Source organism: Trachypithecus francoisi, unplaced genomic scaffold (genome assembly GCF_009764315.1).
Source record: "Trachypithecus francoisi isolate TF-2019V2 unplaced genomic scaffold, Tfra_2.0 Lachesis_group0, whole genome shotgun sequence".
Classification (NCBI taxonomy): domain Eukaryota; kingdom Metazoa; phylum Chordata; class Mammalia; order Primates; family Cercopithecidae; genus Trachypithecus; species Trachypithecus francoisi.
Window position 1 is genome coordinate 8567340 of NW_022681453.1, and position 15771 is coordinate 8583110.

General features: G+C 36.5%; 1 protein-coding gene across 7 annotated transcripts in view; it reads right to left on the reverse strand.

Annotated features, from left to right (window-relative positions):
* MME (membrane metalloendopeptidase) overlaps positions 1-15771 on the reverse strand; it is an 88642-nt gene that overhangs the window by 27667 nt on the left and 45204 nt on the right. For all 7 annotated transcript variants that reach the window (XM_033203612.1, XM_033203643.1, XM_033203613.1 and 4 more), the window contains 8 exons: positions 14892-15026; positions 12818-12919; positions 10959-11095; positions 10756-10849; positions 9510-9638; positions 8612-8710; positions 6108-6188; positions 4689-4792 (listed from right to left, as the gene is read on the reverse strand). In XM_033203612.1, coding sequence (XP_033059503.1) covers positions 4689-4792; positions 6108-6188; positions 8612-8710; positions 9510-9638; positions 10756-10849; positions 10959-11095; positions 12818-12919; positions 14892-15026 — 881 coding nt within the window. The remainder of the gene's footprint in view (positions 1-4688; positions 4793-6107; positions 6189-8611; positions 8711-9509; positions 9639-10755; positions 10850-10958; positions 11096-12817; positions 12920-14891; positions 15027-15771) is intronic.

Genomic DNA, 15771 nt, shown 5'->3' on the forward strand with positions numbered 1-15771 from the left:
CATAACTGAAGTACTCCCGGTGACTTACCTGAATCTGTCTGAGGCTAGCACTCTCATTCTGACACTAAACTGGGAGAAACCACTTCTCTTTCAACAAAAGGTAATGGAAAATTACTACTTCTTTCCCAGATGTTACCAGTTGTTTGTGTGTAGTTCTGTTTGGCAACAAGGCACAATCTTTTTAGTCTTTGCTAGCCTTATATATGTGTACGTGCACATATATGTGCACACACACTTGGTATGCTAAATTCGGAGAGATTCCTAATTTTGGAGACACTTTGGTGGGTGGATCGTTTCTGTCAGAATTTTCTTTGGTGACTTTTCTCCTGATTTAAAGTAATTCTGAGAACTTCCAGGAAAGAGGTGAAACCTATTCCACACTATATAACCCTCAGTACTTACATAACTTGACATAAGACTGTGGTCTACCTAGCTCATTGGAAGGTAATTCCATGAAGGCAGGAATATTCCATGTTTTGTTGTTAATTGAATCCTAGGGCTAAGACCAGTGGTGGGAGCACAATAGGCACTCAGCTATTTGGGCCTTGGTATATCACTGGGTCCTCCAAACTCCCGGAGTGCTGACCCATTTCATCCTGTGACTCTAGGAGGGCAGAGGGCACTGTTGCTATGCACGTCGTAGAGAGCGGTGGCTATCAGAAACTGTGTACCGCTGAATGTTGTCCTTTCAATAGATGACACTGAAATAAATGCATCAGAATTCTTTTGCAAAGTTCTTTCAGTTTAAATGGAAGTTTAGGAACTTTTAATTGTTTTGTTTGGAGACGATATTTTTGTTTTGTTTTGCTTTTAAAAAAGAACTACCTAAAATCAACCTTTAAATTACTCAGCTTCCTTTTCTAATTCCCCTTCCCCCTCTGGAAAACAAAACAAAACAAAATAAAACAGAATTCCTCATCAAACGCTGACTAAAAAGCAGAAATCTTTTTGCCAATAAAACATATTTTGCTTACAACCCCAAAACACACTGAAAATCTGCAAAGACTCTGTTGGCTTAATGGAAGCATAAAAGCTAAAAATCTAAAATTTTCATCTCTTGCAACATGTGCAGAACACGAGGATGCCATGGCAGATACTGCCGTGGGAAATTAAAGTGACTTGTTCAAGTTTAGTGTATCTCTTCTTTCTGGCTAACATTTGCTGAGTCAAATAATGTTTTTTACAAATCATCTCCGTCTACATTTATGGAGAGTCATTTGCCTCAAGTGTCCAGTGCTCTGCCTGCCTACCCTGGACAGACTATCAGCTTTCCACTGCTGGGCCATCATATTTACCCATATAAGTTCTGCATAATTATTTTTCCTTTGATATTCAAGTTGAACTATACAGAACTTAGTTAGAAAGAAGGCTGGTTCTCGAAACATTGGTGAAGTGGAAAAATCAGAAGGGAGATTTTAGAAAGAAGTGAGGTATTTCGCTGCTGCTCAAGATTGTGTTTTTTTCCCTTGGGTCATTTGATGTGGAGAATACAAGGAGGAAAACTTCCTGGCTCTTATGAAAACTGCACAGTAATGTCCACAGAATTTCAGTGCCAGAAAGAACCTTAGACACATTCTACAGTCTAGCACAGCCTACTCACTTTATAAATAAGGAAACCACAGGGCTTTTAAAAGGCCACAGGTAGTGAATGGCAGAACTGGAACACTATAAGAGTATTAGTTAGGCACTCATTGCAGTGGCAAAACTCCAGCGTCACTTCCCAGGGTGCCAACTGCTCTGCCATTTTTGGTGGTGCTGGCCTTTAAGGAACTTTCTCTATGCACCATGGAGTTACAGATGTTGAGCTTCCAGCTTTAGGGGTTCCACTTATTTCAGAGGTGTGCCACCATCCATTTGGACCAGATTAGAGAAAAAACAAAACAAAACAAAACACCACGCTTGAAGCAACCAAGGGGAAGACAGAAAGGAGCCAATCATTTTTGTTTTGTTTTTAGTGAATTTCTGTTCACCTCAATATTAATGTAAATGCTGATATATTGGTTCCAGAGAATATTTTACTAATAAGTAAAAGTTTAATTGTGGTTTGAAAAATTGTGTTTTACTAATAAGTAAAGGTTTGTGGTTTGAAAAAAGTGCTGTTCTAGCACTTTGTTTCCTGGTAATAGCACCAACCAAACCTTGCCTTTCATCAGATTTAATTTTTAATCACCTACCCCTTAAGATCATAGCCTCCTGAGTAAAGGGTAACATGTTGTTCTCTTTATCATCTACTTTGTTTAGCACAGTGCTCTGCACAGGCTAGCTGCTCAATAAATGTTTATTGACTTGGCTCCTGTCAATGTCAGTATGCTTTCATTTCGATGCAGAACAGCAAGAGAGACGCAGCAGTGAGATTCCTCTTTGTACTTTACAAGAAGTTAACTCCAGTGCTCAACAGTTATGATTCACAAACACTAGCAACACCCATCACAATTACATCACAGAAAGTTCTGTCCTGAGAAACTAACAAAATAACATCAAGTCTAAAAACAACAAGAGACTCATTTTGTTTTGTTCTTGTACATCTTTTTCTTTAGAGATTTACGTTTGCTCTATGAACTCTAAATGAAAATTCATGTTACTAGAAGTAAATATTTTAGAAATATTACTAAGTAACCAAAGGGTATGACATTCCCGATTCAGCACTATCTGTATGTTATAATGACATGTTTAAAATTCTTTACCAACTGGCGCTAAATCCTTAAGACATAATGTTTGAGATTTTTTTGGAAACACACACTAGCCATCAGAAACCACATGAAGCAAGAGCTTTTAAAATTTAAATCCCTTTAGGAGGTCGAGGCGGGTGGATCATCTGAGGTCAGGAGTTCGAGACCAGCCTGGCCAACATGGTGAAACCCCGTCTCTACTAAAAATACAAAAATTAGCTGGGCGTGATGGTATACGCCTGTAATCCCAGCTACTCGGGAGGCTGGGGCAGGAGAATCACTTGAACCTGGGAGGCGGAGGCTGCAGTGAGCCGAGATGGTGCCACTGCACTGTAGCCTGGGTGACAGAGTGAGACTCCATCTTAAAAAAAAAAAAAAAAATGTAAATCCCTGCCCTTTGCAGGTGCCAGCCACTTATAAAAGCAGAGGGAGGGCCTTTTAGCTAAATGATTAACTCAGGTGTCTCACATGCAGACTTCTTGACTTCCTCAATTTCTTGAATTTGTTAAAGATGATGTTGTATATATTCACCAGCCATGACAATGAAATGTTTGGATGTGACCATTTTTTTTTTCTTTGAGATGGAGTGTCTCTCTGTGGCTCAGGCTAGACTGCAGTGGTGCCATCTTGGCTCACTGCAACCTCCACCTCCTGGGTTCAAGTGATTTTCTTGCCTCAGCCTCCTGAGTAGCTGGCATTATAGGCGCATGGCACCATGCCTGGCTAATTTTTGTATTTTCAGTAGAGACAGGGTTTCATCATGTTGGCCAGGCTGGTCTCGAACTCCTGACCCATGCTCTGCCTGCCTCAACCTCCCAAAGTGTTAGGATTACAGACGTGAGCCACTGGGTCCAGTCAGATGTGACCATTTTTATTTTAGCAGCTGAGTTAGATTTATTACTGAAATGTATTTGCATTTCTATTAGTAGTTTTGTCCAACCTGTACTTGGTTTACTGAGAACGGAACAGTCTTAGCATCAAATAAGCCCACAGCACTTTGTACTTTGCTTGGCACGACATTTCTCTCCTGGTGGTGCTGTTTATTATATCATGTCTTGTCTGTCTTCTGCTCTTGTAATGTAATCAAAGTTCACCTTTGATTCTCCTAGTACCCAATGACACCTGGACTTCATGTTCCAAAATGTTAATAAATGCATGAAAGGATAAATGAATGCATGAATGAAACAAGCACCTCTTTGGCATGTTATTGTGTTAGTTACTACACAAATCAAGTTAGTATATTTATTTTTCACTTGCTCGCTCAGTCATTAATTTAGTTTTAACTGAGATTCTTCAGTATGCTAGATGCTGAAACTTTATGGTCAAAAGGAATAGCCCCTATTCTCTAGGGGCTAGGAGCCTAGGGAGAAAAAGTCAACATAAGTGGTTCTAGGAATTTAGGGGCATAAACACACATGCTGGTAAATATGTTAGATATATCTATTTAATAGAAAAAATAAACTCTAAACTAATACTATGAAGTACTGATGTCACTAACAAGCAGAGATTAAGAGCATAAGAAGACTATGAATAAGAATTGTTCCCAGTATCTCCTATTTGACTACCACACGATTAGAAAAGTCTTACATTATCTATGAAGGGGATGGAGTTGTGGGATTGACTGATAGAAAAAAGGGGGCTGTCAGCAGAAGAAAATTCTGGACACAGAGTAAGGCCTAAGAGAAGGCTCAAAGGAGCTATGAATTGGCTTACTTAAACTAAGATGATTTTGAGAATCTTGTTCACAAATAAAATTGAGCTGACAGGCAATGATATAAGGCAAAACTAAAGAAATGTAAATTTGAGGATACTTTAATGGAAAAGGTATTTTAATCTGGTTAAATTCTTGACCCATATCTTTAGTATACCATAATTAGATGCTTTTAGAAGTTCTCAATAAAAAGAGGACTTTGTACTTTTTAATATTTTTCTAACTGAGGCTCTTTGACTTAATCCAACAAAGAAAGGAGGGAAAGACCTGCTTCTAAATGAGCACGTTAGAAACGAGAATATACGCACTCGTCTTTGTCCACCTTTTCTCGGAGCTTCTTTAGTTGTTTACTTTGGCTGAATTTCAGATTTTGAATTATGTTCTCGAAGTATTCATCTTCTTTGTAGTTCAACTATATTATATAAAAGATTTGGGGAGAAATATTAAAACCAATATCTTCAAAATTTTTGCTAAAAAACATAGGGATTTTCTTAAATTATATCAGTCAATAAAGTTAACAGAGAGCATTAAAAAACTTACCAAAAAAGGATCTAGTTCCAATTAACCTAATTCTATTAGTATATCACAGGTCAGTACTCCAGCCAAATCACAAATTCAGTCTATTATTTTATGATAATCAAATGAAATCAAGTGTCAAACAAACCTCACTTTAATGATATTAATCTTCACATAACACATATGGATAATACATTCTTCTTTAGTACTTACCATGTGCCAAGTACTGTTCTAAGTTCTTCAAATTATACATTATACTCATTCAATTCTATTATACTAATAGAATCTAATATTATGCTCATTTAATACCGATGAACTAAGGGCTCCTATCCCCATTTTAAAGTCAAGGAAACTGAGATACAATTTAGTCAAACTGAGTGGTGGAACTGGGATCTGGAATCAAGGAACTTGGTTTTGAGTCTATGTTCCTAGCCACTGCCCTCCTGCTATAAGGACCCCTGGGGCTTGCAACTGTAACCAGATCATTTAAAAGAGAAAGTCAAGTTTCTTCTGCAAATGGAAAGAGAGAAGGAGGCAGTATGGCTTCCAAATCCCCATGCTAGACTAGTAATCAATGAATGAGGAATCACTGTCATCCCAGGACCTGGGCAAGGATCACCTCGCTGTCACCAGGATATCATGGAGTTGTGGTGATCACAAAGTTAGCAACAGGACTTTCAGTTGAATCTGAAATCAGCACTGTAGTGACTTAAAGCAACTCTCTGCTCTTTTAGCTGTTACATTACCAGCGCAGAACAAAATAGTTTCCAATTCTCAAATATCAGGGTTTGTTTTGTTTTGTTTTTAAAATACAGTAGGCATGAACTGGTTTATCCAGTAGAGGAGAACTTAGAAGGTGGAGGAAAACTCGAAGCCTGTGGAAAACGTGATAAGGAGCTTGCCTGTTGTTCAACACCTTGATGTCTATCCCTTCCTTGATACTCTTTAAAGGACACCAGATTTTACTCACTGTTTTTAAAATGGAATATATGGAAACCAAATGAACAATAACCAAATATAATCCTGGCTAATGAAAACAAAAAGGCTAAAACAAATATCATTCTGGCACCAGCACTGCCAGCGTTGAAGGCTTTATATAATATGACCTGTGGTTTTCGGCTACTTCACATAATTTCAGGCACCCCATAGCTAAAAATGACGCTACTATCAGCCCTAAGTATCAGTAGTCCAGAGTCTTTATAGAGACTTACCTCAAGGTACTCATTATTCAGTTTGTTATCATTTGAAACAATGTCATCAGGATAGCCGATCCTTTCTTTAATTGCTAAGGCCTATGAAAATTATAATATTGAATGTGAAGATGATTATGTAACTTTCAGATACACACTTATAATCTGTCCATGACTAGCAATTGAATAACTTGATCCATACTGTTCATAAAACGAGTGTCTGACATTCTTAAACAGAGAACTTTGCAATGGTTCTTTCCTGGGAGATTCAAGAACAAAGGAAAATTGGGTCTGAAATTGAGTTTCTAATGCCTTATCCTTACAGGCTGCAGCTTTCTCAGGAAAACCAACATGAAAACTGACAAAACTCATTGTTCCACATATTTTGTAGTTTTATGAACTTTTTCTCTCAAAGGCTTTTATATTTTTTCAAGTTTTTAGAAGGAGTAATATTTAGAGCTTCCATTCTAACAGGTTATAATTATCTTTCTGCCTTATTGATTTGGCTGAGAAAACAGATATGGGCTTATAGGTTTACTGTGAATATTATTCCTAAATATTGGTTCCTGGAGTTTTTATGTTCTCCTTTATTCTCCAAAGTCAGTGTATCTATCTTCTCAAGTTCAATAAATGACATTAATTAGGAAAATGTAAAACAGAGTTTTCCTTGTTATTCCAGCTCATATTTATCATGTATTTACTACTATCTTTCTTTCTTTTTTTTTTTCCTTTTGAGACAAGGTCTTGCTCTGTTGCCCAGGCTGAAGTGCAGTGGCTCAATCAGGGCTCACTGCAACCTCTACCTCCTGGGCTCAAGTGATCTTCCCATTTCAGCCTCCCAAATATGCACCACCACTCCAGATAATTTTTGTACTTTTTGTAGAGACAGCGTTTTGCCACGTTGCCCAGGCTAGTCTGAAACTCCTGGGCTCAAGCAATCTGCCTGCCTTGGCCTCCCAAAGTGCTGGGATTACACCAGTGAGCCACTGCACCCGGCCTATTTACTACTATTTCTAAAGTTCATTTTAAATTATTTTAAAATGGTTTACTTTACTTATTTTATTATTTCATTATCACTTGTTTACTACTTGCTATTTCTATTTTTGTTTTATTTCTATCTTGGTTTTCTCAATGATATTTGACTTCTGATTCTACCACTTCATATCACTCAAATAATTTAATTAATTTAAAATTTTCATGAGGAGTTTAGCCTGTATCTCCGAGTTACATGGTTTGCCATCAAATGGATGTGGTTTTATCGAAAATCTGTTACATGAGCCCAGGGTTTCCCCAGTCAGTGGATCAGACCTCATATGTATCACTGATGTCACTGAGGCCAAACCCATTTTCTTGTAGGTTTGCCATCAGTCATGACAAACCAGCCCCCACTCAATGATACTTTCTTTCCTGTAAGACATTTCCTTAAAGAGTGTGCTAAAGGATACAAATTCTACAGAAAGTATAAACTAGTACACACAAAAAAATTTATTGTCAATTACTTTGGGTAAATACTGTAGCAAAAACATTAAGCAAGTTTCTTTATTGCAGGACTTCTTACAATTAAAAATGGGTTAGATTATAAGGTTAGAATCATAAGTTATTATAAATGTCCAAGATGGGAAATTAATTTATCAATTTATTCACTCAACATATTTCAAGGGTCTTCCAAAGGCCACGTATGTTGTAAAGGACTGAGGATATAATGCTAGGCGATATTTTCTGTCCCCCCAACCCCACCCATAAAGAGCTTATTGTAAACAGCAATGATAAGCAGTGAAATAAATATTAACTCCCAAGTATGATAAAATCACACCCTAGGAGCATGTAACCTGGCCTCAGGTGAGATGAGGGAAGCCTTCCTATGAGAATTGTATACTAAACTCTTTTGACCATGAGCCTCTTGTGGAACAACTTGCATGTCCAGTATTTCATGACACCACTTTGGAAATGCTGATCCAGAACAATCCAACTGGCTTTACCAAGCAGAACCATGTCATGCACAGCTGTGGCATGAAAGGAGCAAATCCAACCTGAATGTCTGAAGACCTGGCCAGAGTGATGGAAAAATAGCAATACTGGGGGCTGAGGTTCTAGGCCTAACCCACTCAGGGCTCTTTGAGAGCTGAAAGAAGATAATCCTTCCATGTGATTTAATTCTAAAAGAAAACTAGACCAGAGGTCTCAATAAAAGCTACACATTATGGGTGGGCAGGAATAGTTATCAAAAAGCTTCTTCAACATCTCTTTAATTATAGATCTTATAATGCACCAATAATGCACCACCTTACATTTGCTTGAACAGAAACTTAACATTTTCACCTTGCTAGAGTATTGGTTGCAGAGATAAAAGATTCAAATTGTAGAAATACATCTTTATCCACAAAAACTCTTTTGGGAAATATTACATATTGAAAGAGCTTACAAGTTTTTATGCAATCTTTGATTATATTTTTTTTCCTAAATGTTTTTAAAGTTAATTTTTCCTATACAGATTTTTCTTTGCTGGTTAGCTGCTTGCTCTTTACCTTTTCTTCAGCTCTCTTTTTGGTCTCGGCATCCATCCAAGTGAGGTCATCTAAAGTCTGAATAAAAACTTCTCGGATCTGTGCAATCAAATCCTCAACCTCAAATTAGAACAGAAGACAAATATAGGTCATTAATTCATTCTTTGTAACACAGATTTTTAAAAATAGAGCTACATGCTATCTTTGTATGACTTAATATGTTAATAAATGTAAATTTATAGACAAACTGTGACCTAAGCTAACAGATATATGGGACCATTATATTTTAAAAGCAATATTGCTATTATTAACACTCTTGATTAAATAGGTCTTAATATATGCAATAAGGTAAAAATCACTTTCAGAATGTAATGGTTTCACTATCATACTGGGAGAACTAACATAAAATATTAGGGTTGTCATTACCATTAGTGGTTTAGCTAAGCATAAAGCAACATTTCAATAAATTCTTTCACCATACCATTAAATACCACTGTCTTCATTTTCCTAACAATGAAAAATAAAGCACATTTCTTATACTCCAAATGAATCCTGTTTTACTTTCTATGTTTTTAAGAAAATACTAATTTTGGGGCAATTTTGATAATAGAAGAGTTTATATAAATAATAATAGAAGACTGTATAAATAGAACATGTTACTGGGTACTCCAAATACACTGCTTCTGGAAAACGGTGAGCTGGTTTTGGACTAGACAGTATTAGGAGCAGAAACATAACTAGACTCTTGGGGAAGGCAAGGGAAGATTTATTGGGAAACAATGGCATATTATGATTCAGAGGTTCTCTGCCTAAATTAATAAAATTTTAGCCAAATGATGGAGAACTGTAATCGCTCATCAATGTGAACAAACTGATAGTGTCCTATATAACTGACAATGTATCATTCTGAAAACATTACCACGTGTTTACTCTCTCCAGCAAATGCTGCTTCCACATAAAGCCTCCCCACAGCATTTTCCATATTCCCATTGACATAGTTTGCACAGCGTCTCCAAGTTGCTGTTTCTGAGGTTGTACCATAAAGGGCCTATGGAAGAGGAAAAGGAAATGGCATTTGACCAGAAGGAAAGGTCTGGAGCATGTTAAGAGCACACATTTCACAAATGTCTCGTCTAAGTTCTTGAAATATTCATCACTTCTCCTCACAAAGCATATATTCCTAGCCTATGATGAAATCTAATCCAAATGGATTGTTTACTTATATATGATCTGAAAACTAGGTATATTTTCAGTAGATGCCCCAGTAGAACTTTTTGCTATTACAAGTTAGTATCATTGTAGAAAGCATTAGAAAAAAATACAACATTGTAACCACTGCACAAACATAAATGTGAAGTTATATTCAATAAATCTATTGGGGGAAATATGGTATATGAGAAAACACATTACTGCTTTTCAAGGTTTTAGCTGAACTCTGAGTACTTACAGAACCTGTATGTGTATAGATTTAAGAATAACAGGATAGCCTAAGCAAGGGAGATTCAGCACAATACCATTTTTGAATTCTTTAATTTAAAAAGATGTCTACATTTTATTTTTAAAGATAAAAACTGGAAATTTTAATCAATCAACGTTATTTTCTTTCCAAGACTCCAAGTAACATGTTTGCTGGAGTCTCTCCTTCCTCAACCTCTACTGCCTACTCCCCTCACCATAGTACCAAAATGGTGATGGTTTAAATAACAGAGGTATAGGCTAAGAAAAGGTCTTATTTAACTCCAGGTAGGGGTACTTTCAATAGACCGCCCACATCAATATAGTCCATCTGTGTATATGTCCAATGTGCAATGAGCACCTGAAAATCAAGTTAATTAAAATAGATAACCCCGAAATTACTTTTAACACAATAACAACAACAACAACAAAAATTAAGACGGTATTATTTCACGAACTGGTTAAATAACCAAATGTGACTCCTTACAGGACAATGCAATCATGGTGCCACGTAGACCATCATAAGATGGTGAAGCCCATGAAGACTTATCTTCCTCGGCAACATATCCTAAATATGTGCAAGATAACCAACTTTGGCATTTTGTCCCTTCGCAAAGTTCACCATGTCCTAGCAGTGTACATGGCAAGCCTTCATAACCATGTATCACTTTATGCTTTAAGTCTTAAGAAAAGAGAGATTTTTTCTTCACCTTGCGGAAAGCATTTCTGGACTCCTTGTAGGTTCGGCTGAGGCTGCTTACAAGATCCATTATGAATCTCCAGGACATTAAATTTTGAAGATCTCTGTATAAAAAAAAGCACCACCCAGTAACAGGAAAGATGAGGCTGCAAAGCTTCTGAAGAGTGATATGAAATACAAACTTTGAAGACATGGGGACTGTGACATACCTACCTGGCAGAATATTTGGTAAGAATGGGCTTAAGTTTGGTTAAATATTCTGGAGCATAAACAACCACATCTTCCTCATTTGTAATACTAATATTCACAGTTGACATGATTTCATTTGTGAAATTTAACCAGCTGAATGGCTGGAAAAAAGCAGGCATGAAACATTCAGAAATTGTGTATTTCTCTTCTTGGTTCCAAGATTCAGCTACAGTTAGAGGGTTGGACATTAAAGGGTGTCACTTGCATCACATAATTATCACATTGATCAGTTTGATATTCACTTGGGATTCTTCCTCAACTGTTTCAATCAGTTTTTAAATAAAAACTAGTTCTTCAAATGATTATTTACATAGAATAATTAAACCAACCATTTAAGAGTAAAAACAAAGCCTTTAAGCTTAGGGAACATATACCTAGAAATTAGGCGTAATGTCATCTTCTTTGTCTAACCAATACAGAAATAAAAATAGAATTTAAATTTAAATTTAAAAATAAAGCTTTTCTGGTTGATGCAAAAATGGAAACGTGTATAAAGTGTTTATCTTTTAAAAATGGATATTAATAAACCATTCAAACACAGTAACACATCTCAGTGGAAATTCTATTACAGACGAAAACATACTGTTATAGCAGTGGTACAGTGATATTATGAAGTCAAAGAAAACAGCATCTTTTCAATTATCAATATTGGCTCTACAGGCATGCCATGTTTACACTTCAGAAGCTAAGTCTGGAGTTGCCAAAAGATGAAATCTTGTCTTTCTAAATGGGAATTGATAATGTTTAAGACTATCAATATCTTAGGCTGTATTTTACACACACAAACACAAGCACACAACACCTACTGAGTATGGGGTGCTATGCTATGCACTTTTCTTCATTTCCTTTGGTGATTTAGGTAGTTCTTTCAAAACATATTTATTAAACACTTATTATATTAAAAAATATACGTAAGATATCTAACTCAATAATTTATGCCTTTGGAAAAGTCCTTGTTAACTAGAATTAGTGCCAAAGAGAATGTCATCGCTGAATGTGGTAGTCTGTAGATTTTCCCATAGATGTTGCTTCATTTCTTGGCTGTGTGCGTCAACTAATACACAAGAATAAATGCATAGCCACAAAAAGAGATTATTGAGTACTAGGTAAGGAAAAAGAAGTCAATTGCTGTTTATAAATGGAATCTATAAGAGAGATTTTCTTTTGTGTTCCATTTCTGAATTATTGTTCTGAACACCTCTGTAGATGGCCTTGATGAGAACATGGGAAGTTCTATGAATAAATTATCCTTTTTCAGAGTTAAAAGGAAATCTAGTGCTTTTATTGTGTGACTTTCCAAGTCTGATGACTATATAATGGCCTCTCAGAAAGATGTTCAGTTTTAGTATTTTCCAAACCCTTTCCTATGGGAGTTTCTAGTATTGTATAGCTGCCTTAAAAGGAATTTTACCAGCTGAGAGAGGTGTCTCACACCTGTAATCCTAACACTTTGGGAGGCTATGGCCAGCGGATCACTTGAGCTCAGGAGTTCGAGACCAGATTGGCCAAACCTCATCTCTACTAAAAATACAGGAATTAGCCAGGTGTGGTGGTGCATGCCTGTAATCCCAGCTACTTGGGAGGCTGAGGCAGGAGAATTGCTTGAGCCTAGGAGGTGGAGGTTGCAGTGAGCCAAGATTGTGTCACTGTACTCCAGCCTGGGCAACAGAACGAGACCCTGTCTCAAAAAAAAAAAAAAAAAAAAAGGAACTGAAGTTCATTTATTTCAATAAATAAAAACTTGATGAATTTTAGAAAGAATATTTCAATGTTATAATTTAGAAAATGGCATAATAAGAGAGCACAAAAAACTTACCACTTACCTTTCCATTGATCTCTAGTGAAAAGTTACTTTGGATCTGGGCCAATGTCATCTTGTTATAAAGAAGCATTGGATCATTTCGATCTTCAGGTTTAGCTGTAGCCTATGGATTTAATTTTTAATCATTATTTTAGAATTAAGAATTCTGTAGAAAAACATAACTATATTTGAGGGTAAAATATAGGATAGATATAACATAATTTAAGTCCTATTCTGTACTTGTTTTTGTAGTTTGTTTTGTCATTTCAAAAAAAGTGAAATGTAAGAGATTTTTGGAGTATATTTATTTAGTAAGAATTATTGAGATTTGGCTGTGGTGTCAAGTTTAAAATTTTTAAAAAATCTTTCTACATTTTGACAACTGCCAACCATATAAGCAATATTTATGAGCTATGGCTAAAGGCCAGTTCAGTTGTGTCTATGAATGTTTCATATTTTAACTTTCTTTGATATGGTCATCTCCAATTTCTCTCTTAAATACTCTTTCTCCCATCTTCACCGTTACCATTCAGTGTCCTAGTTAAAATTCAGCAAGGAAAACTAGGTGCCACTGTTTCTACAAGAATTTATGGCAAGTAACACAGAAAATTCCTGGTACAGAGCACAATTTGGTTGCAAGTTATCTGAGAGTGGCAACATTATGGACCTTCTTTTGTGACGGTTCTCCCACCCTGCCAGGCCAGTTTAGTGCTCTACATGCAGCAGCATCCAATTTTATTTCTTTCACTGAATTAAAAAAAAAAAAATTGCAATAACAACTCCCTAACTAGTGGCTGAAATGAGGAAAAGCAATTTTAAGTGAGAAGAGACAAAAGGTAAAGGTTTAAAATTGGAATTATTTCTCAGGGACTATGGCTCCAGTTTCCGCTTTAGGTCACTTACCTATTCATGTACTGAAAACAATTATTTATTGAACATGTCCTAAGTGCAATACTATGCTGGATTTTGTTAGAGATGCATAAATGATTCAACAACGGCTAAGGCCTCATGCCAATCTAATACAAGAGTCTAATACGAGACTGAAAATATAGACACATAATGCTGAGATAAGACACAACAACTACAGAGCTGATGCTGGTCAAAGGAGAGCATGGTCTGGGAAGGTGCAAGTCGCAAAAACTCAGAGCAGGAAACATTTCTCCTCTAGCAAGTCTGTTTCCAACACAGAACCACATGTAACCTATTCAAATGCCATTCATTCAGTGGCCCCTCCAAGAACAGCCTGGTTCTGATAGGAGATTTTTGGTTTCACATAGCCCCAGGAAAGCTAAAATTGCCCTCCATGATCTTGACTCTTCAAGATTCTGATGAGCTTACATGGCAGGGGCAAGTAGATAGGGAGTCAGGGATGCAGGCTGTAGTTTGCAATGACAAAGAGAACTCTGTGGGTCCTAGACTGACTCTGACCATAGGTTTAATCAATAACCTGGATGCTGTTTATACTCAGAGACTGCAATGCCCTATCAAAGAATCATCAGGGAAGAAAGTGCCAACTCAGACTCCAAGGGTTGATCTAGAGCCAGAAGAAATTCAGGAATACACTCCTTGGGCTTTGTTGCGAAATTATTGCCTTATCCTCTGCCAGCTCAGCAGCCTGACAATTTGAACTCAGTGGTATCACATTGTCACATGGCTATGTTCAGGGATTTAATACTTCTTAGCAAAGAAATAGAGACAATCTCTGTGATCACTTTAAACTTTAAAATAAAGTAACATTCTATACATATCTAAACTAAAACAGCTTTGCATTTACCCTGAGTCTGAAGGGCATCTAACAACAGTTTGACTGTAAATGGTAGAATTCTGATGAAATCCACTTATAACAGGCAATTAAGTGTTTCTAGTTTAATATTTGTCCAATTTAGTGTGTCTTTTAAATGTCAGGAACCCAGTTTACTATAAAATTCTTTAGTTTCAAAGGTCCTTTTGAAGTCAATGATCTATTACCAAGCCATGCATTTTTACTACTTGGTTAAAGTGCTGTATCTTTTACTCTTAAAGTATGATAGAGAGGGGAAAGAAAAAAAAAAGCGGTTGACATTATTCAGTATATCAGAAAAAAAAATGCGTTTTACATTGGCAATTTCTTTTTCCAATTCCATAACTTTATTCATTTCCAAAGCAAGCTGGTTTTCATCGATGGGCAATCTTTCTTCCTGACGAATCAGTCTGGCCACAGAAATCATAAAATCCACATATGCTGTACAAGCCTGCAAGAAATAAATAGTACTAAACTGTTGGAGAAGCTCTAAATATTCATCATGGTACTTAAAATTTATTTTCATTTCAATATTAATCTTTGGTAATAGATAACCTTAGTAAAATAAAAATCCTTTTCTAAATACTTAAAGAAATGACCTGCACGGATTCTTAGAAAGTCAATATATCTTTGAATTAGAGCTTAAAGGAGAGCAATGAGGTATCACTTTGAAATTACTAAGTAATGTACAACCACTTGGTTATGGAGACTTTGTAATTTTCAATTTTCAATAAAGTTATTTTGCCTTAATTAGAATGAGTTGCAAAACACTTGATAAGCAGTAACATATACTAATTTTTTCTATGAACAATAATATGTTTCTTTTTAAATTTTATTTTATTTTTTATTGAGATGGAGTCTTGCACTGTTGCCCAGACTGGAGTGCAGTGGCGTTATCTCAGCTCACTGCAACCTCCACCTCTAGGGTTCAAGTGATTCTCATGCCTCAGCGTCCCAAGTAGCTGGGATTACAGGCGCCCACTACACCACACCCAGCTAATTTTTTGTATTTTCGGTAGAGACAGGATTTCACTATGTTGGCCAGGCTGGTCTGAAACTCTTGACCTTGTGATCCGCCTGCCTCGGTCTCCCAAAGTGCTGGGATTACAGGCACGAGCCACTGTGCCCAGCCATAGTCATTTATTTCTTTACCAAATCTCTTTTTCTTAGATTTTCTGTGCTCATATATAATCATT